General features: G+C 41.6%; 1 protein-coding gene across 2 annotated transcripts in view; it reads left to right on the top strand.

The window, feature by feature from the left end:
• PCDH11X (protocadherin 11 X-linked) overlaps positions 1-26,432 on the top strand; it is a 751,002-nt gene extending 724,570 nt beyond the window's left edge. For both annotated transcript variants that reach the window (XM_080990481.1, XM_080990482.1), the window contains 2 exons: positions 17,873-18,305; positions 21,653-26,432. In XM_080990481.1, coding sequence (XP_080846607.1) covers positions 17,873-18,264 — 392 coding nt within the window. In that variant the 3' untranslated portion in view covers positions 18,265-18,305; positions 21,653-26,432. The remainder of the gene's footprint in view (positions 1-17,872; positions 18,306-21,652) is intronic.
• The last annotated feature ends 309 nt before the right edge of the window (positions 26,433-26,741 follow it).

Raw genomic sequence — 26,741 nt, 5'->3', positions numbered from 1 at the left:
CTACAGCTACATGTTGTGTAAGTGAAGCCTATGTATTCCATATGATAAGCTTAGTAAGGCCATGAAATAAATGAGTCTCACCATTTTCTAAGTGATTCAGTTTTGAACGGTTTATTTTTTTTACTTTCTTACAATGTATTGTGAAAATTAATTGTGCTGCTAGAGCATAAATCAAGGGTTCATGTGACCACGTAAAAGTGTCAGTTTTTACATAATTCAGTAGACACAAAAATGATCAACAAGTAGATGAATATTTAACATTTCATTAGTAGTTTCCATTATCATTTCCCAAAAAACCCATAATTCCAATGCACCTTAAGACAAGATCACCTTTATTTTCAGCAGAAAACCAGCTTATTGTATTATTAGCTTGAAATGTCTTTAAAGCATTTATTTGGTTCCAAAATACCATTTAATAACTAGTCATCTTTAAAACAAATTATAGTATATTGCCTATCTAAATAAGAGTACAATATTTTGAGATAGCATCATTTTATCTACCTCCATAGTCAGTTCTTTTCCCCTTTTGGTAAAAGAAAAGTCTAATTAGATATATAAAGGAAATTAGGATTCTGCAGGGGGGGTGGAATCCTGACAATAATCTCAGTTGTGTATTTTCCAAAATAACAGAGGCACTGGTCTAATGAAGCAATCCCATGCATGTTTATTGAGAAATAATTCCTACATTTTTAACTGGGCTTATTGCTGAATCAGTAAGCTGGGGAAAGCTTTCTCCATTTGTGGTAAATCTTCTCTTTTGCATACAGGAGTTCCCAGTTTCAATCCCTGGTATCTTCAGTAAGCACTGGGGAAGATCCCTCTCTGGAACCCTGGAAAGCTGCTGCCAGTCAGTGTAGGCTGCACTAAGATACATTGACTAATGCTGACTTGGTTCCTAACATTTTAATCCTGTTAAGAATCAAAGCTCATTGTCTTCAGCGGGGCTTGCTTCCAAGTAAGTGGGTATAGGATTGCATTCTAAGTGTAGAAATGTAGGCTAAATCCACATTGTGGTAGTGGCAACATATCTGCTGGAAGCTTTTTTCCTATGTTTATTCCATGGCTCTTCCAATAAGACATTTTATATGGAATTGTCAATATCTATATCCCTTAGGCTTTTAAAAAAAGATAATACTGGTAATTTGCTACTACTTCGAATGGGAAAGAATAGCTATCATGGCCCTTTCTATCATATGCAATTTTATTACTTATTCATGGTGTTTTATTTTAAATCCCAGATAAATCAAAAGACAATCTCCTTCCATACAGATTACTTTCCCTCCCCTGATAAGGTCAGTGGTATTTTTGGAATGAGTTTATTTTCAGCAAAAATTTTCATCTTTACGACATTTATTTTGCGCATAAAAGATTACACCATGTTGGAAGGGCTAACTCCAGAAAAGCAAACATTAGTTTAAACATATGAATATAAGAAGAGCCCTGCTGGGTCAGTCTAAACACTCATATTCCCCAGCATTCTTTTCCCACAGTGGCCAAGCAGAGACCTATGAGAAACCCTCAAGCAGAACCCCACACAGACCCTCCAGGTGTCCCTATTTTCCAGGGAAGTCCCTGATTTAGAAAAGCCGTCCTGGTTTCTGCTTTGATCCTGGAATGCCCCACTTTCCCATAGGATGTCCCCATTTGCATCAGAGGATTGTTGGAGGGTTATGCCCACATGTGATGCCCAGCATCTAGCGTTCAGAGGCATGTGACCTCTGAGAATAGCCAGTAGCCACGGGGGGCAGAAGTATGTGACAAATACATTTATAAAGAGAATAGGCTTGTATGATATGCATGAAATACATATATACAATGACTAAATACAAATCCTAGGGGAAATGTTTTCAGGGAGCACCTGCTATTCATTGCCACTTCTTGAGTCACCTCTGGGTAGAACATAAGTGATGAAATCATGATGGATCGGATCAATGGCCCATCTAGTCCAGCATCCTCTTCTCAAAGTGGCCAACCAGATGCCTGTGTGAAGCCTAAAAGCAAGACCTCAGTACTATACCAGTGATGAAGGGTAATTGTCCTTAAACAGGATATTATAATTATTATCAACATATATTCCAAAGTATCTTAACAGGTAGCCTAGTTCATGTCCTGATCATTAGCAGTCTCTATCACCAAGAGAACAGCCCAAACAAGATGGCTAAGACTGAGCAAGCTTCTTGCTGGAGTGATGTCAGATAAGGAAGCAGGCTCAAAATGTTTGACCAAGGACCATGGACAGCAATCCTTTAGCTGAGAGCAGAAAGGACTAGTTGCCTCAGCACTCCTTGATGCAACTTTATCCTAAATTTTGACATTTGAGGTGTATTTTTTTAGGACCCACCTTATTTATGTGTTTCTAAATTGTTTTGAACTGTTTTTAATATTACATTTTAATTGTTGTAACTTGTCATGGGACCTTAGGCCATAGCTGTGTAGTCAACCATGGAGAATCAGTACACTATTTTCTGGGTGCTACAACATACCAGTTAAAATATGGCTTATTTGGTTCATTCATTGCCTCCTTGTAGAAAGCAATATTTTGGGCTCCAGGGACTTTGTCAGTGGAAGCTCTGCACAGTCTCCTTGATTCTCAAAGGAGACAGTATATTACTCAGATTTGAATTTGGGCAGTTGAATGTAGAATTTGATGTTTGTGGGTCTACTTAGTATGGGTCAGAAATTAGCTCTGCCTGCTGAAGGATTCCAAGGACTCAGGGTCTGAGACAATGACAGTGCATTAGAATTGACTGAGCATATTATATTGCAGAATAGCTTCTAGTTTAGTTTATTGCCACAATTTCAGACATTTTACTTACCAAGAAATATAATAATACACTTTAGTAGATTGCCTTTCGGGATGCTGAATTTTATACATTTGTCAAATGTAATATTATATCATTACACATACATTTTTGTTTTGTTTTGTCTTCCATCACAAATGGTTCCATAGAACTTTCAAGAAAAGCAGAACAATTGCCAACCATCTCTTATTCTACAAGTTACAGAAAAAGAGGAAAGCAGTTTACTCATTGATACTATTGATTTCTTAAAGGAAAATCACCACAATTAAATGCCTAAGCAATTTTGTATTTCCACTCAACCCTATCAAAGGCTTTTTATAGAATTTTGGAGGGATGGAGAGGGACAGCTGCTAGCTTACTTAGTGCTTTATGCAGAGCAAAGTACATTATGCCTAGGTCTCACTGCTGTCTGATCATGTTGCCTCTTTGTTGTTGTTTATTGATTTATATATATTTCCAAACCACTTAGTCAAAGAGCTAAAAAGTTTTCATAATACAACCTGAGTAAATCACAGCTAAAACCCACAAAAGAATATATACATACATGCATTAAAAAAACCCCCAGATAAAATCTGCACAGCTTTTGAAACAAGTATAGATAACTAAATTATATTTGGGTAGGCTTCATGAAATATTTTAGTATTCAGCAGACATCTAAAACAGTATATTGGGTGTGGCTGCCTAATGTCAATAGGCAAGGAAGTGCCGCCAGACTAAAATAATGACTTTTTGCAAATGCAGAACAAACTTTATGTGGTGCTTGTAAATGAGACAAGGTGATACCATAAGTAAACTGGTCCTAAAGCATTACAGTGGTACCTCTGGTTATGTACTTAATTCGTTCCGGCGGTCCGTTCTTAACCTGAAACTGTTATTAACCTGAAGTACCACTTTAGCTAATGGGGCCTCCCGTTGCTGGAGCACGATTTCTGTTCTCATCCTGAAGCAAAGTTCTTAACCCAAGGTACTATTTCTGGGTTAGCGGAATCTGTAACCTGAAGCATATGTAACCTGAAGCATATGTAACCCGAGGTACCACTGTAATGGCTTTATTTACTAATAGTAAAACCTTGAACTTTGCAATAGCAAAGTGGCAGCCAATGTGTAATATGCACACAGAATCTTACTCATCAGCAATCACACTGAAGCATTCTGCCTCTGATAGTATTATTTCCTTTCATTTTCACCAAAAGTGATGCCAAAATAGGATTTAATTTCAGGTCCATAGAGGCTGGTTGATGTTATGAAAATGGGAAAAAACAGGTCACAGGATATTTTCTACAACCTTGTTTTCCTATGTTTCCTCTCTCCTGAAATCTGTGTTCAAACAAGAGTTTTCTTTGTACAGTTGCAAATTTGCATTGCAACCATCCAGGAATCATGGGACTTTGTTGACTGATGGACCACTTCTATAACAGTGTATTTCTATTTTTCTAGTGCTAACCCTGGCCCCTACTTCCAATGGATAGCTTTTGTGCAACCATTTCTATGTTGCAGTGTGAGGGAGTACTGGGGTGTGGGAATGAGAAGTTTCGGGAATGTCTGGGCTCAAAAGTTGGCCTCAGAGGTGTGGGCTGGAACTGGTGAAGTACTTTCTAGACTGATAAGATGCTGAGACATTAATGGAAACATTCTCATGCAAGGAACTGAGAATGTCACATTTGCTTGGGTAAGAATATCCATTAGCAGAGATCTTGGATTTACAGTTGAGATGCCAGCAAACTATGAATCTAGTTGAATGGGAGCACTTTCCATAATGATGTCATCTGGCAGGATCTAGAGCTATGTGCAAAATTATCTCTATTTGGGGAAATAGAAATTGAGAGGACGTTCTTCAGTTTCTCGCAGGTGGATCTCACCATTAGCAATAATATTAGCAGAGCTTCTTTCCCCCCTTAATGTTTGCCCCTAAAGCTGTTCCCTATGTTCCTTATCTGATGTATTAGTTCTGTGTAAGCTGAGTGGGTTAGATCACTGAGGTTTGGTGTGTGGAGAGGTAACAGGTTTGCTTGTATGAGGATCTTGAATTATTCAACCCCTGGAACAGTTATATTATCTGAAAAAAGGGGACACAGAGTCTGTGGGAAGAAGTGAATTTTCCTGACAAGGAGTATTCTGTGCGACAATGTCTTCTCCTGCCAGTTAATCCTCCCTGCTAAGGTTGTACAGTGTGATTAAGCAGCCTAATATGCAAAAGAGAATTGAAACTCCTCCATCCAGTTTATGAGAATTAAAATGTACTTTCCATTAATAAGTTTGATCTGATGACCCCTACTAATTATGCATGAATGCATGAACCTTTTTATGGGATTTTCAAGGTTTTAGCTGGAGGACAGAGTTCTTCCTTCCTATTTTTTCTTTTCTTTTTTTCATCAGCAGTAATGAGCAGTCATAGCTTCCTACCCACATGAAAATAAAGCTAAATGACATTAGTTTGGTTATATACTTCTCCTCTTAAGTGCCCTCATTTGGAAATGGCACATTTTTTAAATATATATATATTTATTTATTTTTGTGGGAGAAGACAGTTAAGAGACTTTTTTGTAGCAACATAATAGCATATTTTGAAAGCTTAATTGAAGTCAAGATTTCTTTCCATTGTCATTTGATTTAGAGAAGTGCTTTGATTTTTTTTTCTTTTGAGGTTTAAATAAGTGCTAAAGCAAATCAAGGGAGGGGGGAGTAGAATCGCATCTGAAATCACAAAGACAGGCCTGAAGCCATAATTTTGTAATACAAAAGCCAAATATTCAGTTTGTTTAAAGATGTGTGTTCCACCTTGTTAAAAGTGTATATGCTACAGTGGAACGTCCAAAAATTTAGAGGCCTTCAACCAACATGCAATTCTGCACCCAGCTAGTGAATACGAACCTAGGAAGCTGCTTTATATTGAGTCAGACCCATTGGTCCATCTTGCTCAGTATTGTCTACACAGACCGTCAGCGACTCTCTAGGATTTCAGTCAGGGTGGAATTTCCCATGCATAAAACCATGGTCCCACTTCAGAAGCAAAGACCATGTGAATTCAGCCAGAGAGAGCCAGGGCATGAAGAGCCTGGAGGTGTGGGAGAGAAGAATGTGCATTACTGCCTGCCCATTTTACCACGCTTGCTCTCCAGTAACTCTCCAGGATGTCCTCTTTTTCCATAAACCCAATGATCAACACCCCCCCCCCCAAATATTAATCCTATATTTGGGCTTATCAGCATAAGCTCAGGGGTGAGGATGAGCCTCCACTTATCCTGAGCAGTGGCAAAGGGAGCATTCCATTGCCTCTCCATGGCCACTGCTGCCAGCTAGTAGGGGCTGCTGGACAGTGAGTGAGGAGGACAGCATGCTGCCACCGAGGCCCACCTCTGCATGACACACCATCTCTGAGGGGCAGGCAGAGGACAGGGCCACCCTGGGTGGGGAGAAAAGAGAAGCAGAGTGGATTACAAGGAGGGTATGATATCAATGACCAAGCTGAGATACATTTAGGATTATTCCTAAATGAGTGTTGACATGTGTTTCACAAGGTGATACACAAAATTGTGGGGAGACAGCTGTTCAAGGAATACCAGTGGGTGAAAAAGAACTTCTGTTTCAGTGTTTCTGAAGAAGTGTGCATGCACATGAAAGCTTATACCCAGAAGAAACTTAGTTGGTCTCTAAGGTGCTGCTGGACAATTTTTTATTTATTTCGACTGTGTCAGACCAACACGGCTACCTACCTGAATCGATGAAGGTGCCATGGTCTGATCACTACGCTCTGAAAGCCAGGATTGACTTTCCACCCCCACCCTGCTTAGGTGGCGAGCCGATTTGGGCCCGCCCGCAGAGGCTGATGGACCCTGATAGATTCCGTCAAGCCTTGCGGGACCTTGCTCCCCCTGGCGACTCATTGACTGAGCTTGTTGAGGGCTGGAATACCCAGCTCCTGGCAGCCATCGATGAGATCGCACCTAAGCGCCCTCTGCGACCCCGCAGAAACCGGGCTCCCTGGTTTACCGAGGAGCTTCGGAAAATGAAGCGGGACCTCAGACGGCTAGAGCGAGTATGGCGGGGTGCCCGTGATGAAGCCTCAAGAACATCTTATAGGGTTTTTATGAAAACCTATGAGATGGCAGTGAAGGCCGCTAAGAAGTCTTACTTCTCGGCCTCCATTGCATCCGCTAGCTCTCGCCCGGCGCAATTATTTAGTATAATTCGGTCTTTAACGTCCCTTGAAGGACAGCCAAATTTAAATAACAATCTGACACACAGCTGTGAGGCATTTGCGAGCTTTTTTGCGGAAAAGGTCCTGTTGCTCCGCCATGACCTCCCTGCCAATTTGGATACAATAAAGGAACTGGAGGCCCCTCGACTGTCCTCGGGTCCAGTATTGGACCACTTTGACCGGATATCTCCAGCCGATGTGGACAGATTCCTCCAAGCTGGAAAGCCCACCACCTGTCCTCTTGACCCGTGCCCGTCATGGCTGATTAGAGCGTGTCCAGACGAGGTGCGGGCCCCCCTGGGGGATATTATCAATTTGTCCCTTGGCACCGGGATATTCCCAGGGGAACTGAAGGAGGCAGTGGTGCGTCCGCTCTTAAAGAAAACATCATTAGATCCCTCAGATCTATCCAATTACCGCCCGGTCTCGAATCTTCCATTCCTGGGTAAGGTGATTGAGAGAGCGGTTGCTGAACAGCTTGGTAGGTTTCTGGATGAAACATCTGCTTTGGATCCATTCCAGTCCGGCTTCCGCGCTGGTCATGGGACCGAGACGGCTCTGGTCGCCCTAACAGATGATCTCCGCAGGCAGCTGGATCGAGGTGGGTCGGGGCTGCTGATTCTTCTAGATCTGTCAGCAGCCTTTGACATGGTCGATCACGAACTCCTGGACCACCGCCTTGCCGACGTGGGGATCCAGGGCACAGTCCTTCAATGGCTGCGCTCGTTTCTCTCTGGTCGGGGACAGAGGGTGGCGCTTGGGGGGGAATTGTCATCGCGCCACTCCTTGGTGTGTGGAGTGCCTCAGGGTGCGATTCTCTCCCCGATGCTTTTTAACATCTTTATGCGCCCCCTCGCCCAGCTTGTCCGGAGTTTTGGGCTGGGTTGCCATCAGTATGCTGATGACACCCAACTCTATCTGTTGATGGAGGGCCATCCTGACTCGGCCCCAGACACACTGACCAGATGTCTGGAAGCTGTGGCTGGATGGTTACGTGGGAGCCGGTTGAAGTTAAATCCTTCGAAGACAGAGGTCCTCTGGCTGGGGCGGGACGATATGGGATTGAGGGGGCAACTCCCATCTCTTGCGGGGGTGCAATTAGTGCCAGCACCGTCCGTTAAGAGTTTGGGTGTAATCTTCGATACCTCCCTTTCTATGGAGGCGCAGATTACAGCTATAACAAAGGCGGCATTTTTTCATCTCCGCCAAGCTAAGCAGTTGGCCCCTTACCTCTCTCGCCCTGACCTAGCCACTGTGATCCATGCGACGGTCACCTCCAGACTGGATTATTGTAACTCGCTCTACGTGGGGCTGCCCTTGAGACTGACCCAGAAACTCCAGCGGGTGCAGAATGCCGCGGCGAGACTCCTTATGGGGTCTTCGCTGCGAGATCACATTCATCCGGTACTATACCAGCTGCACTGGCTCCCGGTGGAGTACAGGATCAGGTTTAAGGTGCTGGTTTTAACCTTTAAAGCCCTATACGGCCTAGGACCCTCGTACCTACGGGACCGCCTCTCCTGGTATGCCCCACAGAGAAACCTACGGTCTGCAAATAATAACATCCTCAAGGTCCCAGGCCTCAGAGAGGTTAGGCTGGCCTCAACTAGAGCCAGGGCCTTCTCGGCTGCGGCTCCAATCTGGTGGAATGCTCTGTCACAAGAGACTAGGGCCCTGCGGGACTTGACATCTTTCCGCAGGGCCTGCAAGACAGAGTTGTTCCGCCAGGCCTTTGATCAGGGCGCAGCCTGACTCCCTCCTCTGGCAACCTGCACAGAACTTTGCTTAATTGGTTGCCATCAATTTGATTTAATTAATTTTTATAATGAAATATTTTTAGATTGTGTGATTATTTGATTTTTTGATTATTTGATTGTTGTTAGCCGCCCTGAGCCCGGCTTCGGCTGGGGAGGGCGGGATATAAATAAAATTTATTATTATTATTATTATTATATTAATTATATATCTTCATTATATTTTGGACACACACAAAACTGATATTATGTGTGTGGTATACTGTACCAGATATCTATCAAGTTTCAGCAGCAGCATTTGAGTGTACCTCACCCAATCTTCTGTTCTTTCCAACCCCTTAATCCCTGAGCAGGTACTACTTCCTCATTCTTAACACATCTTCAGTAAACTTTATAAAACACCATCACCAATAGCCTTTGCATGCATATAAAGAGGCTTCTCTCATTTAAATGATAGCATATACCATGTTGCCAGTGACTCTTGATTAAATAAATAATTGAACTTAAGTGTATACACATCTGTTTAATTGGTGCTAATTGGCTCTTATATGCCTGGTTAATGAGGGAATGGAATAATTATGCAATTGTTAAAGGGGATATAAATGCCTTTCCACAATGGCCGGAGTTACCTTAATTTGGCTAAGCAGCTTTCAGTTAATTAGCCTTTGTTTCAGTTCCAAAGTGCCATCTTTAGATGCTCCCCCCGCCCAATAGCTGGACTGTAGTCCAGTTGACGAGCCATTGAGAATGTCATTATTTCTGCACCAGGTTTCCTTTAATCTAAACAGCATGCTGCATCCCCATGGAACTTGCAAACACATTTCTTGGTGGCAAGGCTGTGTAATTTGCTGATATTAGGGAATCCAATGCAAATTATGCCTCCCCATGCAACAGCGAAGGCTCTATTTTCAATGTGTTTTAATTTCTATTTGGCCATATGTATAAACCATCTTTTTTTAATGGTGGTTAACCCTGTTGGGATATCGCATGCCTGTTTATGTCAGAAAATATGATACACACACTGCTTCTGACTAATCTCTGCCTAATCAGGAACCAGTGCATTTCACTTAAGGCTGGTGAGAGATCTGGATAAATACTAGACTTTACGTCCCTTGAAATAGGGATCAGATATTTATTCTTTCCCCCAGAAACCTAGGAGCAACCTGAGACCTGCTGTACCTAGCAGAGACTCATCTGCCCGGTCTGTAATCTCCATTTTGAGGCCCATGGGAATATCCAGTGTAAAGATATCCTTGTTCTGCTGGTGAAACATTGTTTTGCAAAAGAAAACACAAGTGCATTACCAAAGATTATTGTGCAATAGATTTCACAAGAAGCAGCCACTGCACAACAAGCTTCCATGATGGCAGTTCCCCGACAGCGGGGTATAAAACAACAAGAACAACAAACATTCATGGGCATTGGCTTTGAGCAATCTGGTGCCTGTGGGTCTACTTTGGATGGATCATAGACTTTCTCATTCACTTGTTGAATGTGTATCTGCATACTTCCATTCATGCATCTCTATGCTCATAGAGAGCTATCCTTTCTAGCGAAGTGAGTGGGTGAGCCCTTATGTATCCACAATGCAGGTTCAATATGTGGCACTAGCAATTAAAATGATACCAAGCAGCAGGGTGTGAAATATCTCTGTGGCTTTAGATAGCTGCTTCCAGTCAGACTAAACCAACCTTCACTAACCTGGTGCACTGCAGCCATTTTGGATTACAACTCCCATCCACCGCACCCAGCTGGGGATAGCCAGGAGGTGAGCAGCTCAAGGTGGAAGTCAATTTGATAAGGAAAATCTTTGTAAGGGCTCCTATCTGAGAATAATATACCTCTGAAAGCATGATGAGTTGAGGAACAGTTTACTTCAAGGAAAACAGCTGGGGCTGATGGGAGCTGTAATCTAAAACAGTTAGAAGGATACCAGGTTAGCAAGGACTACACTAGGCAGTACTATACTATGTAGACAGTTTGATAACAGCTAACTTTCTGTGTTCTTATGTGGCAGCCACGTAATCATTTTAGTATTGCTGCTGCAATTGTTTTTTTTAAACAAACAAACAACAGCAACAATTTACATTCCAAAGGGAATGTATGTTTTAGAACAACCAACTAGACTGTCAGTGTTGGCACATGGGACAACAGCAACTTTTATGCCCACCTGGTTTAATTAAACAAAAACAACAACAAAACCAGGTCAGTGGTGACAATTCATGGATCTTCAACATATCTACAGCCTATTCAAATATCCTATTAATGTGATGGGATTTAAGAGGTTTCTGCATGATAAAGTATGTGAAGAAAACATTTTGAAATAAGGACATTTAGACTACCCTGAATATTCCAAGTATACGATGAACTCCTTTTAAATAGCTCCCTTTAAATACTTGATTGGTTTAATGGTCTTTATCAGTCATTTGTATCAAAATAGTATTACTTTTCATCCAAAATCATTGTAGTGTTGTCTGATATGCCCTGTTAAATAAAAGAAGCTCCTATCAATATTTTAAGAAGGAGCAGTTCAAAAGTGAAGTGACTAATGAAATATTAAAACAAAGCCGTTGTTATTTATACCTTAAATCTAGCTCAACGTACCACCTTCATTCCAATACGGATGCTTTAATGTTTTGAATATGCATCAAATTCTCTGTAAAATAATGCAGAACCATTACAATTCATTACAATTTCCCTTTTAAATAATTAAGGATTGAGGAGGAAAGAAAGGGGTTTTTTTGTTGTTGTTAATGTTTATCCCCATGGGAAATTATTAGTTGCAAGGAACCTGCTCTCAAGCTCTTTCTAGGATAAATTAACAGGATTGCCCAATATTATGATGAAAATGTATGGAGAACATATTAATTTAACACAAACTTTGGAACCAAGGGTTTCCTTTTCCAATAATATAAGACAGTTCACTTGTCCTTGATTTTTTTTCTTTTTAAAGAATAAGCTCTTTATAACAAACCAAAAAGTTAAAAGAAACCTGTCAATGACTAATGTGCATTCTACTTCAGTCTATGATTAAAGAACTGTAAAGCTTTGGAACTTTTAATCACAGTCTTATTTTTCCCTCAAATTTATTTAAACTTATATGGGAAAACTAAAATATTCATGGCAATCTGTTCCCAAAGGCATTTTATTATTAAACCAAAAAGAAAAGAAAAAAAGGTAGAGTATATTATAACAGCAATCATTTTAGGGGTTCTACATTAAAGTGTCTTGGTACTGACCTCATTAAAGCAACCCGACTTATACTAACAGACGACTTCTATTTTGTTCTTCATTTTTACTGTCATTTCGGGTCTCTAACATAGCTAAAGCTGCTAAATTATGGTACCCAAGTGGCTACTTCAGGCCACCAGAGTAATTCTGAGCCATAATTTCCTCACATTAGGCCACACTTCCCGCATAGACGGGAGTACAACCTCTAGCAAGAAACCGGCATATTCCTTATTAGCTATTGGCTGACATGAGCAGTTTAAGCTTGTCATCGGCATCACTTGAGCAACTTCCTGCTGAGCAGATAAGACTGCAATGTGCTGCTGGAGCTGTTTAATAAGAAATGTTCCAGCAATTGAGAGAGCCACTTCTGGTCTGCTGAACGAATGATGCTGGCCCGCCAGCCATGTATTCATATATGTACTGTGTTGGGGAAATATGAAAAGTAGAACAGCAATGGCATAATTATGGCAATTTGCTTAATTGTGTGCTAATTGTTGCTTGCTTTGTGATGAAATAAGAGTGGGTGCGAAGGAAGGTTGGATGGCTCCCATCCAGCAGTGTGTCAAACTCTGTGTTGGCTTTTGTTGAGACTTAGCTAGACTGAACATTTCTCATTACACAACACTAAGGAAAATTCACTGTGTTTAAGTGATTTTTCTAGTGTTTTCTTTTCTTTCTTTTTTCAGTTGCAAACAGGCAGCTATACTATGATTCAAAATCCCAGCAGCACAGGAGTGGCCCATTTTTCATTAATAGAACAGTTCCATGGGGACACACAGGGATTTTCCAGAATGCATGCAGATAATTCCCTGGCTTGTAAAAGAGGACAGATGTTCCATATTGATAGGCTACACCAGAGCCTGTGTGTGTGTGTGTGTGTGTGTGTGTGTGTAGTTCTTCAACTGTAATCAATAGGAAAGTTAAGAACATATATAGCTGCCTAGGCTTCATTCACGTTTATTGTATATTTGCCCAATTGATTTCAATGTGACTATTAAATCTTGGACAAAATATATGCTGCTTGACTAGAGTAGATGTGTTCACATGCTGTGTTCAACAAGTGTACTTTCCATGTCCCTGTGTGCACAAAAATATCAGCTGTGTAATCATATAATTGTTCACATGCAGTGTTCAGTCTGTGTATACAATAGTTGAGCTGAACAAACCAGTTAGTGTATCTTCTTTAACGCCAACACTTGTAAACATATAGGAACATTGGAAGCCATGAGTCAGATGATTGGTCCATCTAGCAAAGTATTAAATACACTGCACTGAGTGTCAGTGGCTCTCCTGTATTGCAGGCAGGGTTCTCTCTTAGCCCCAGCTGTAGATTCCAGGGATTAAAACTGGGAACACCTGCATGCAAATTAAATGCTCTACCACTAAGCCATGGCTCAGCTTTTAGAGACAGCTTGAAATAGTCTTCATTGTAATGTGTGAACAAATCTAGTGTCAGACGAGCTCTGAGTTGTCTAGGCTTCAAGTATCACCTCTGCCATCCATCTCACTAAGTCCCTTCTAGCAGCTTCAATTGGTTCACCAGCTATGGCTGTTCGTGGACAGGGATAGTCTAACCATTGGAGTCCATGCATTGATAACCTCAGGGCTATATTACGGTAATGTGCTCTACATGGGGCTGACCTTGGGTCTGGTTCAGAAACTTCAGCTGGTGCAGAATGCAACAGTCAGACAGCTGATGGGTGCATCTGGGCAACAGCATGGAACACCATTGTTAAAACACCTGTACCGGAAGTCCATCTACTACTGAGCCAGGTTCAGGGCTCTTGTATTAATTTACAAAGCCCTAAACAACTTAGGTCCATGGTACCACAGGGATCACCTGAGCCCTTATATCCCAGCTTGATCACTAAGATCATCTGCAGGTGCATCACTGGTCATTCCTTGAGTTGGCAAGGCTCACTTGATAACAATAAGTAGAGACTTTAGTGTCATTGGCCCAGTATTACAGAATACAGTGGTACCTTGGTTCTCGAATTCCAGGAGTCTGTTGTACTCCTGAAACCATTCGAAAATCAAGGTGCTGCTTCTGATTGGCTGCAGGAGCTTCCTGCACTCAAGCGGAAGCTATGTTGGATGTTCAGCTCCTGAAAAACTTTCACAAACCGGAACACTTACTTCAGGGTTTGAGACGTTTGGGAGACGATTTGTTTGACAACTAAGCCATACAAGATCCAAGGTCCCACTGTACTCTGCTGGTAGAGAGGTAGCTGAATCTGCTGAAAACCTTTCTATTCTGTCAAGCCTATGCAAGCAACCAGGAACACCTCTTTCCACAATAGTTAATTGATGTTTGATTTTAACATATCTATCTATCTATCTATCTATCTATCTACCTACCTATCATCTATCTATCATCTATCTATCTATCATCTATCTATCTAATGGTTTTATGTGCTATTATTTCAAACCGCGTTGATTTTTTAAATGAAATAGTGGTGTAATATATCAGTGTACTTGGCCAAGGCACTGTTTATCAGTCAAACCTACCTTTGCTGGGTTGTTGTGTGAATAAATGAGTGGATACATTAGAACCAGGTACTGTATACTGCCCTCTTTGGAGAAAGTGCTGGACAATATATATATTGTCCCAGACACTGGGCACCTGTCATAACCAACATTAGTTATACTTGGAGCAGACCCATTGAAAGGAATGGATGTAATGAAGGTCCATTAATTTCCGCTGCTTTACTGTAACTTAGATGGATGCACTCCGTTTTCTTTGCCAGGCAGATTGCAAGGCTGTTTGAGCTGTTGCTTTGAAGAAACTGGTTCAATTGCCCCTGAGGAACTATGTCCTGACACAAAACACACTGGGTCCAAGCGAAATGATTCATGTGCATCTTTGTGATCTCTATGGCATTTCCAAGGGCAGCAGCTATCAAATCTGCTTAATTTGTGGGGTTTCTGTTCCTTTTACATCACAGGAAAGCAAGAATGCTTTACCAGCCTCTTTGTTCTACTATCTACTATTATTCCTCATGGATAATCATATCTCGATCCCCATTTATGCTTGCTGTATCTGACTTTTGTCTCTGATAAAAGCCTCCCTCGATGGATAAGAAGAAAGATTTAGAGAAGTCAATTGGGTTAAGTGATTTAAAAAAAACAAAAAAAGAACCTCAAGGATAGCTACTGGCAATACTGCAACAACCTTGATTCTTGTCCCACACTCCACTTCTATATATAATTACTGAAAACTCTTTTAACCTACGAGTGATACAGGCTGATGAACAATGAATAAAAGCCTTTAAACTGCTATGCTTGTAAGTCAAACTCAGATCTGTATATTTGAGGAGACAGGAATTCACCTGACAGCCTTAAAGGGGGAAAAAAGTTCTTATTTCTGGGGCAGACAAATTAAACAAATATGATCCCACTGTTTGCTCCCCAAAGCAATTTGGAGTTCAAATAAGAACAGGATGTGTACTTTTACTGTGTCTGTGTGTGATCGACATAAAAACAAAAAAAGAGAGACAATAGTACCTAAAACCCAGGAAATTCCGCTTTGCCCTGACTCTGCAAATAATATGGTAGTTTGATCAGGTATGTGTACTGTAGCTATAAAATAGAGTCACAGCAGGTATATTATCCTGCAGACTTTCTTCTTTTTCTTCTACTTCACAGTGAAAATAGATTCTGGAAAGAGAGACTAAATGAAAGACTAAGAACAAATGTGGGGGGCCCTGCCCATATGGGTGGTTGCATTATACTCATTAAGATGCATGGAGCACTTCTCCACCAACCCCAGTCTGCCTTTAGCCAGTCCCCACCCATTCCTGTTCAGGGTCTGGCACAGCTTGTCAGCTTCCTCCCCTCTTGTCTCTATGTTGCCATCGTAGACAGGGCCAGTTCAAGACATTTTGGCACCTGATGTGAACCACAAAATGGTTCTGGAGTAGGGAAGAATGGGTGAGTGAACAACTACATCAGGAACAAGGGAGGAAGAAAGATCTACATTGGAAACAAGGTGGGGAGGAGACCACCAGTGACATGCCACTGTATAGGAGGCATGGGGTTGCTGCCAAGGAGATGGCAGATCCGGCCTCCAAGGAGTATACCACAGCCTTTGTTGCTGCAGCAGTGGGTGATGTATTCCTTGGAGGCCCAATCTACTGCTCTGTTGCCTCATCTTGCCTCTTGGGTAGGCCGGCCCTGCTCCTAGAACTCAGCATGGAGGAAGGTGGGGGAATGAAGTAGATCTGAGTCACTGAGCCACATCAGGTAGCCTCCACATTCAGACAAAAAGGCTGTTTCGCAAAAAACAAAATCGGGGTTTAACCCAAAGTTTATGCAGGGTTGCCATATGTACTATTTTTCCAGGACAGGTCCTCTTTTTCATGGGTAGAGTCACCATAGCTATCCATAGTCAAATGTGAATGCACTGGTGAAGCATATCCCAGCACTAATGCACTCTCCACTCACAAACTGAGTCCTGCTGGCTGCAGGGGTCTACTTAACCAGGGTGTTACCTGTGGGGAACATATTGACAAAGCAACACCCAGCAGGATTGAACTCCCTGCTCCCCATCTGGTTAACAGAAGGTTCAATTTAGTTTTCTGCAGTGTGGTTTTCGGGGTATGCGTGCCCTCCCTACTGTATGTTTAAGAGTGTTAAAAATCCTATTTAAATGTAAGTCTGACCCCTGAAGTATCTGGTTCTACTTTGGAATTAGGGAATCATGTAAATTCAATGTGCATTCCTAGTTTCTGTGTATATACAGAGATACAGAGCATGTTGCATTATGTCTGCAGGTTGCTTCTACAACAGTGGACAACTGTGTTATCCATAGCATCAAAGCTTAAGACTTCATACTCTGCCTTCAAAAAGATATCTTTGTATTTGATGCAAATGAGAACAAAAGCACCTAAATGAAGAGATCATAAAAACATGAAGAGTGAAAATAATTCTCTCTTTTTTGGTGTGCTGAAAATTATAGGAAGTGTAATTCTGTGGTGGGTGGAGTTCTATTCATCTGATTCAAAATGGGGCTATTTCCCTTCTTCCACCAGCATAGGAAAAAGACCACATATTTGATAACTTTTTTTAAAAAAAATTACTTACAAACTTTCCAAAGGCCAGATTCTTGGGCTTCAGAAAGCTGCACAGGCAGTAAAACTTGGCTTAGTTACAAAGTTCCTAAATTACTGGTAGAGGAACTAAAGAATGGCTGGTGAGAGCCAAGAGGGGTGAGCTGGAGCCTCTAGCTCAAACATCTCCACATGCTGAGCTTCTCAGGTAGACTGGAGAGAACAAAGGCTTGATTACCTACCGGTAGTTCCACTCTAGTTGAGGGAAGTGACTTAGCTAAGCCTGGCAGGACAGCATGCTCTATGGTATCAATCCCTTCATGCATTAATTAGATTTAAGAATGTTGTTATATGAGACTGGTTAACCTGAGACTGGTTATCCCACATGAAGCAGGCTTCAGATTCCCTCTCCAGCATCTCCTGGTAGGGCTGGGAGAGCTCCCTATCTGAACACCCAGAGGGTTGGTGCCAGTCGGAGTAGACAGTATTGAACTAGAAAGAGCAATGGATTGATTTAGTATAAAGTGGCTTCCTATGTTGCTATAAATGTCCATAGTTAATGAAATCATACATGTAGAATTACAATAAAGCTAAAGAGTTATTCAGTTGAATAGTGTTCTGAAACTTGTTACCCCAGAACATCACAAATAGAATTCATCAGGAATGGAGAACTTGTGTTCCTCTCACTGTTGCTGGACTCCTAACTCCCATGAGTAATAGCTGGCATAACCAGTTCTCAAGAACGATGGAAGTCCAGCAACATCTGGAGGGCCCCACCCCTGCTCTACAAGAAATAAATATTATTAAATGACACCTAATCTCTTCTCTTTTCTTTTTAAGCTATTGAAGTGAACCTCCAAAAAGCTCTTGCTGAAGCTTCTGAAACCTGCACACAAGAATGTCTCATCCTTGGCCATTCTGACAATTGCTGGATGCCTCCTTCCCTGACACAGTACCAGCAATCCAATCCTCCTTTGCCAGCATTCGGCTTCCAGCAAGGATGGGGGTGTGGAGCCATGCCAGAGGGAAGGCACACCCTCGGAAGGCCCCTTCCGAAGGATGATACTGACAAAGGCCAAGGGGGACCCAGGCCTCAGTTCTACAACACCTGCGAAAGACACTGCACCAGTGAAGACCCAGTCAAAGTCATTCCTCTTGCAAACTTCATCCCGGCCCAGGCAGCCTCCATATCTGGGAAGAACGCTACTTTGATCCATGAGCACCAACTATAAAGGCATACCTTGACAAATCAAGCTATTTCGGGCTTTAAAGTGTGAGTGTATATAGGCACAGCTTAACACAATTATAATGCATATGCAAACCTATTCAGGTTTGTTAATATTCATGTATATAAGAATTCTGAGTTGAAGCTGAAGACCTCTATCTTAAGTAACAAGTTAAAGGAAATTCAGCTTAATCAGTATATAACAGTATGCAAAAAACAAAAGGAAAAAAGGAAACAAAAAAGTGTGATTCTTTCCCCAATGAGCTGTCATGACACAAAATATCATTTAAAGACAAGGCTGGTATCCCTTTTTTGATAGAAGTGACAGCAAGTTTTGGAAGTTTTGGAACAGTCAAAGAGGAGAACTTTCGGATAAACTCTTTGCTTTCAGGTCATACTTTTAACTTGTACAGAATAATAATAATAATAATATAATAATAATAATAATGAACACCCAGTATAATTATTATACTCATGACAGAGCCTTGCAATTCTTCATGAGGGAACTAAAAATGGAAAGTAAAGTATTCCTGTTATGTTGGTGAGTTCCAAAAGGGGAAACATTAGGAAGGGGTGGTATGGTACATGCAACCTACAATATGGCATGTGCCTCCCAGAAGACCAAAATGATGAAGGGTGGTATAAACTGTTTAAAACAAACAAACAAACAAAAGTGATCTGTTCACATGCACTTGAAGCACCTGAAGAGATCTGAGCCTTTGCAATGTTGCATTAAATGTGCAATAAATTTATTCTCCACCATAGCCCAGGGAACACACACCTACAATGTCCAGTATCTTCTGGCTTGATGAGGGCATCTTGCTTAGTGCTGGGTTTGTAAGCGAAGAAGGGCAAAGATATTTAGGAGAGGAAGGGCTGGTGTGGTATCACAAAGGGTTGCAACAGATCGGTCTCTTCCAGCCTTGCAAACTGCAGGAAATTTGATGCGTTGTTTCCTCTATCCTACCTGTGCTGCAAAGCTATCACTGAGAAACTGGTGATGAGGTGTGGAGAGGGAAGATTTATATATATATATAAAAATGGGGGTCCACCTGGGGAGCACATTTTGTGTGTGTGATATCCTGCAGCTCCACATGCCATTTAAAAAAGCACAATGGCATGGGCCCCATCTGCACTATGCATGTAAAGCGGTACTGTGCCACTTTAAATGACCATGGTTCTCCCCCACACACAACCCCCCCCCGAAATGTAGTTTGTTAAAGTGTGCCAAGCATTGTTAAGAGACCTCCTCTATTCCCCTCACAGAGCTTCAATTGCCAGGGTGGTTTAATAGTCAAACCTTCTTCCCTCTGGGAATTATAGTTCTGTAAGGGGAATAGGGGTCTCCTAACAACTCTCAGCATCGTAAATGAACTACCATTCCCAAGATTATTGAATATTTAAAGCAGCATGATAATGCTTAACATTTATAGTGCAGGTGGGGCCTAGATCTCAGCCAAAACAAGGTCACAATGTGAATGTGATGGTGTTACCGCGATAAGCAGCCATTCCGATTTTGTTATGTAAAACATTAAGGAGGGAAATATTTTATTCTGAATGGGTGCGAAGAAGGACTATACCTTCTAGAAACTGATTTGATTTGGTGAGCTATGATAAACTGCTGCAGCAGCAATCTGGGGGAAAAGAGGGGGCAATATAGAATCACATGTCCCCTCCCTGGCATTCAAACTGATTACTAGCTTCTTTTTCCCTCCTTGACATTTTCACATAACTGTTCCTCTGACAGGCTGCAAGGTGCCATGACACCATCAGGTTTACAACATGTGGTGAATAAGCAGAAGTATAAATAGCTCCTGGCAGTGGCATTTCCCCTTTTCACCCCCAAACATTTTCTCAACAAAATTAACAAACCTACAAACCAGGACAGAGCAATAAAGAACCCAAGCTAGCCAACTTGGAGGAGAGTACCATTAAACCTTTTACAGCACAATCCTAACCATGTCTTCTGAGACATAAGTCTTATTGAACTATGCTAGTTAAGAGGGGTTGGGATTCTAGCTTTAGGCAGGGGAAGCAACAAGAAATTTCAGCTTACCATACAGGAGACGATATACCTCTTATCTTCCACTTTTTCACGTATTATTTTCACAAGTATAGGTCTGATCTGCAAAACATCCCCAAACCAAGATATAACCTCCCTTATTTTGGAGTATGACTCCTTGAAGTCACACACACACACACACACACACACACACACAACATCAGGTGTGCAGAACCTCAGACCTGGAAGTTCAAAGCACCATTCCAGCCTTTCTGGCCCTTGTAACTTTCCCCAATGCTATGTTTCCCCATCAGGCCACACCCATCTCCTCTGGTCATACCCCGCACCAGACCAAGGCTACATGCTCATGTGCTTTTTCCTGAGTGGAATATGTCCCTGAACTGTGATAGATGATAGGTGGAGAGATGTGCATGCAGGGCGTAGAAACCTCTGACATTTGCACAGCTGGAGTGTAGCCTGCTGTATAAATGCAAGAGCCACACTTGTTGCTCTGTATACTTTTGTGTCTGGCTCCACCTACATGTTGCCTTTCACCCTATGCATCACTGGCCAGCCCCCCCCCCCCCCCGGTTCGCCTTCTTTGAAGTTTGCCCACACCGGAATGCTTCCCTTCAGCTGAAAAAAGAATCCCCCAGCTCTGCTGTATATTATGTCTCTGTGGGTGGCTATAAAGATTCCTAACTATTCTTATGCCCCTCGATTCCCCAATCAAATAGATAGACCTTTATGAGTTGTGTTGTGCCTGGCCCGTGCAGGGCTTATATGAGGCCCAAGTCCCAAGTCTTGTTAGACTTAGATTATAAACTGAAACAAAACAAAAAAAGAGCAGCTGGTCCCTGGTGGGGGCCCCCAACCAGCTAAGCCATCTGAGGCCCAGGGCAAGTGTACCTGATTGCCCTCCCCCACCCCCCCACACACACTCTGCATGGGCCTGCGTTGTGCCTCTTGGTGGTAAGCAAGTATCCTCTAGGAGACAACATTGTGATAGTGAATGTATGTTGTCAGTTCCTGTAGGTTTCACTCTGTAACTTCACACGCTGTATGCAAAAGCCATTAGGCAAAATAATTCTTGGCATTTTTTGCTCAGTCTATGCTGAAGCAAATCACTGGCATTAGTCTAAAGAATGAGAGGACCAGGAAGCAAACGTTTGAGGGATGTAATTATGAAGTCCCCCTTGTTAACGTTATTCTGTAGCAGCTCAAGGTGATGTACCAGAGAAGATTAGACATTCATGACTGACCTCTGTGTGCTAGTTTTCATATACAGTATAATGAATAGCGAGTAAAGGCTATACCAGGTACAGAAAATATGTCTTCTTCTTTTTTTTAATATGAAAGAGTCCTGATCCACTTGCTTTTTCTTTCTCCCTAGCCTTTGATTCCTGCAGTCTTGTACATTCTGCAACCAAATAACCTGTCTGTAACACAATCGAACAGCTTTCCTAGCTCCAATTTTACTTTACCACAGACAATCGAAATTTGATGGAGAGAAGGAAGCAAAGTGTGATTGAAAAAGAAGAAGAATCTTTTCCTGTGAAAAGAACTTCATGTAGGCTCATCAGTGTAACTTTAAAATCTGTAACTTATGAGCAAACCTCTGTGTGTATAATTACTGTAATATAAAATGGCTTGTAAATTTATTGAAATTCCTGTTGCCGAGGGTTCCAATGAATGCTAACAGAGTTTCTCTGTATTGCCCTCGGCAACTATAAGTAGCTTTATTATCCCCACTGTTATTCTGAACACATTTTGCTTTTAACATGTAATGTAAAGTAATAATAATAATAATAATAATAATAATTACAAGAGAAGTTTCACTTTTAACTTTCCAGTTGCATTTAATTCATATAAAGCTCAGGCTATGTTATTGTGTATCTTTCCCTAACCCCACAAAATGCTTTGTCTGAGATAGGGCTCACTGCATGTAAATTCTGGGATACATGTTAATGCTTTAGATACTGACACAGCGACTCAACACTAATTCAAGCACAGTAAATACTTTGACAAATCAATCAGAAAGCAGCTTCGGTTCCAGGAAACCTTCACTTAAGTCTTCAGTGTTCGCTTTGTATTAAAAAAAAAAAAAGCTTCTTTGTTGTTTTAGAAAATAGTTGACATAGGCCTTGATCATGCACATGCACACAATAATTGTTAAGTTTAAAATTTACTTCTTCCATTTAAAAGTTGATCTTACAAAATATTGTTTATATGCCCTATTGGCGGGGGGAGGGGGAGGGGGCGGGGAGAGAGAAAGTTGATTAAGTTTGCATTTAAAAGCAAGCCTAGCAAATCCAACCAAGCTTTTCAGCTTGTAGAAGGTGACAGACTGTGCTGGAGAGCTTTTTATATCCGTGGAGGCTGCCAACACCTTTTAGAACCTTTTGCATAACTGGGGTTCTCAAATGTGCTATGAACCTCCATGGAATTATAAGGCTCTCCCTGCAAATAGTCTCTTACCACACAAGGAAGGCAAGGAAAATGTTGCTAGAGAAGTGGGTGGTGCTATCACACTCATCCCACTACAACCCCCCTCCCATGTAGCCCTCTTTCTAGTGACTAAAGCGGGCTTATGGGTGACCTAAATGTCTGCACCTGATAAGAAACGAGTGGTTGTTGAAACTTCTCTCCCAAATTATAACAAGCTTCTAGCTTTCTAGCTGGGGGGGCAGGGTATATATGCTATATTACAGTTGAGAAGCAAGACCTTACTCCAACCACAATGTCAGTACCTCCAGAAATGTTTCTTATGCAAATTCGCAGTTCAGTGGTATATGCTGGAAAATTCTGCTTGGTTATTTTGCCTGCTGGATACCTAGATCTCAAAGATCTGTGGATTGCTCACTTGACTTGCTTGTGCAGGTCCAATTTTTATGGGATTTGCACAAAAGAACTTAAAGGTGATTTTACCCAGTGTTTGTTCCAACAAATAATAATAATAATGATGATGTTATTATTTATATGGCCCCCATCTAACTAGGTTAGCCCAGACTAAGATTCCATCAACCTATGTGTTGGTGTCTTTGATTTCCCATGGGCATAGGAAGCCCTGCATTGATTTCTGAACCCTGACACAGAATGATAAGACTACTAAATTATGAAAAAATCATTGGTAAAACATAAAGTTTCCCCAAACTAGCTTTCTTATATCCACTTGAACAGCTAAAATATTGAGCTGATTTTACCCATCCATCAGAATTAAATGGCTTCATCTCCTAATGGCAAATTGAGAGTGCTGTCATGGGAAATCAATACACAAAAAAGTTCATAGTTAATGTGTTTTAAGACTTTCATGGTTCCTGCTAGGTTTTGCCACAATATATTAGGGGAGGGGGGAAATTGTGTCAATGAACTTTATGGTGCTTTAAAGCTATATAGGAAGAATTAAATATTAAGACTTAAAACTACTGGCGGAAAACACCGTTTATCGGATTAGATTACTTGCATTTTGAATGGTTACTACTAATGCATTCCTATGCATAAAATCATCCATGAGGCAAGGTGAGGAAGCAGCAGGCTCCAGAGAGTTGGAAGGGGTGGCAGATTTGGTCGCCATGGGGTGTGCTGCTCACTGCCGCTTGCAACTTGTTGGCTGCTGAGCTTCCACTGCCCACTGCCACTTCCTCTGCTGCCTACCATGTGACCATCCTCCACCATTGGGCATTCTGGGGAGGAAGAGGAGGAGGTGGTGAGGGGCAGCAATTATTATTATCTTTGGCAGCTCCAGTAGATGCTTCATCTGCATCTCAGGCTTCCTCCAAGGATCTCAAAGAGATAGATGTTACATTTAGAACAACCCTTTGAGGTAGGTTAGACTGAGCAATGTCATTTTAGCCCCAAGTCAACCCAGTGAATTACATAAGTGAGTGAGGGCTTGAACCCAGGTTTCGAAAGTCCAGACTACTATTCTAATGATCACATTTGTAATGGGTCCCCTTAGGTAAAAACTGAGTTTCTCTCAGTACCACTAAACAGCTGATGATGCTATGTTGTATTGCTTATCTTCAGTATAAAACAATTCATTCCAATAGGGGCTCAAGGCTTTTCGAGTGTTCCAATCAAGCAGTAAAAACAAACTGCTGCCTGTTCTGCATGAAACTGAGATTTTTACACGTTTGAGCCCTCAGATTTGAACACTTGAAACACCCACTTATTCTGTTCTTGATGCCTTCAGCTAAACAGGCTCTGATTATATATATATAAAATCTGTGTGAGAAGTTTGATAACAATCAGACATGTGGAATTGAAATCTGATGTCTCATTCACATGTGCAAGTCATCATGATGAGGTCATTAAGTGACGCCTATGTGAACCGACTAGAGAGCAAAGTATGAGCTACTATGGGAGTAGAATCTCTGTTCCATACACAGATGTCCCTTAGCTAATGACCTCCCATATTCATACAGAGAGAGAGATAGAGCACTTGCTCTCAGAAGCTCCATGTGCACTTCCATTCATTTTTATTCCTTTTTTTTTTAATTGGTTAGGAACATAGGTCAGATAATTGTTCATCTACTCTGTTGCCTACTCTGTCTGGCAGCAGTTCTCCTGAGTCTCAGGTACAGGTCTTCTCATCATCTAATGCTCGATCCTTTTTTAAACAGGAAGTGCTGGGGACTAGTAGTGGCCAGTGAAGTGATGTCGATGGGGCAGCGTTACTCTTCTAGCTCCCTAACACCGTGGGTCACATGCTTACTGAGAAAGAAAGGGGAAGGGTGCAGCACAGCAAGATTGACTTGGTGCAACATGTGGCAGCAGAAGCATCAGATTGGCTCTGCCACCATGGATCACACTGGGCCAAGCTCCATGCACGTCAGTCCTCCCCTGAAACTACAAAGCTCATTTATGCCATATTGTTTTGGATGGGCTAGGCTTAGTGGCAGAGATCAGTGTTGCATGCAGTAAGTCCTATATTCAATCCCCAGCATCTCCAGTTAGAGCTGAGAGAGATCCCCACCTTAAACTTCAGAGAGCTTCTAGCCAGTCATTGCAGGCAATACTAGACTGCATGCATCAATAGATCAGTGAAGTTTCCCATAGCTTCCCCCACTTCCAAAACTGTGGTTACGGATTCACATGGGACAGCCAGCATACTACTTGATGTCTCACACCAATAACTACTTCGCTTTTAATTTTGAATGGAGGAACACTTATCTGGGTACACATTTCATCGGGTGCACAAATCTCTCCCTTCATTGACAGAAATTCCATGCAGGATGATATGCCCTTTACAGTGTTTATAGAGAGCTCCAGAGGAGGAATACAAGCCGCACTCTTCAGGCATTCTCTAGTCATTTTAATTAATCACATGAGGAGGTTTGTGTGCACAAACAAGTGTGCTCGTTGGGCCCCATCACCACCCCGATAATCCTCCAAACTCAGAGAGAGAGAGAGAACTCCTGTACTTGTGGAAGCTACCTACCCTATAAAAAAATTATTGTGGCTTTTTTCAATTCCTCTTTTGTCCCCAGTCTTGGGCTAAGTTTCACATTTTCTGCACTAGTTTGCATAAATGCACAGCATGTCCCCCCCCCCCCAGGGTGTTCATTTTTGTACATGTTTGTTGGCTTGGGGGTAGCATTGCAATATGTGTGTACATTCTGAAGGATGGGTGTGTTTCAGTTCAAGTTTTGTGTCCTATTTTCCCCAATACAATTGTTTCTGTGCACATTTTCTCCTAACATTTGCCATCTTTCTTTTGCGGGGTGGGTACAGGTCTTTTTGGTGAGAGATCAGGGCTCTGCATGACAAATTTCAGGGAAGAGTACATTTTTCAGAAGATGCAGGTTTTGCATGTTCATTTTAAAATGTGAACAGCTTAAGTAGTTTTCCTTCCATCTTTGGGGAAAGGCATTCAGAATGGTGGTGAGGAGGGAGAGCTAATGCATATGTCCCTTTGCCACTCCCCTTCCCCCTCCATGGGTTTAATTAACTTGACTAGAGAATACTTGAAGAGGATAACTGTGCCTGAATTATCTAGCATACAAAATAATAATAATATGTGGACTCTTTCTGAGTCTTTCTTGCCAGTACCCAATAACATCCATGGACATTTACACATGTTACCATATCTAAGCAATCATCCAGTACCATCTGTGTCATCTTATTTAGTCATCTGGCTTATTTTACTTTATTTGCCTGAAATTGATTTATTTATTTTTTAAAAAGAAACTTAAAACTATATACTACAGTACTTACTGTGTAGCTACAGAGATTTATTTCATACTATATATTATAAATGGGAGGGGGTGCACTTTTTGCCTTCCTCAGGTGAACAAAGTGTCAAACAATGTTTAAAACCAGGAACGGTTTTGTTTTAAAACATGTTTGTTGGAAATAATACTGTGTTCCTTTCTAACTGATTCACACATCTATGCACAACAATAGGTTTCTCCTCACTCTGCATTGGTTTGTGCAATGTGTGAAAACTGACTCTCTCTGTCTCTCTGACTCTCTCTCTCTCT

This window comes from Podarcis pityusensis (genome assembly GCF_964106645.2).
Source record: "Podarcis pityusensis genome assembly, chromosome: Z".
Classification (NCBI taxonomy): Eukaryota; Metazoa; Chordata; class Lepidosauria; order Squamata; family Lacertidae; genus Podarcis; species Podarcis pityusensis.
This window is presented reverse-complemented; position numbering and strand designations above follow the sequence as displayed.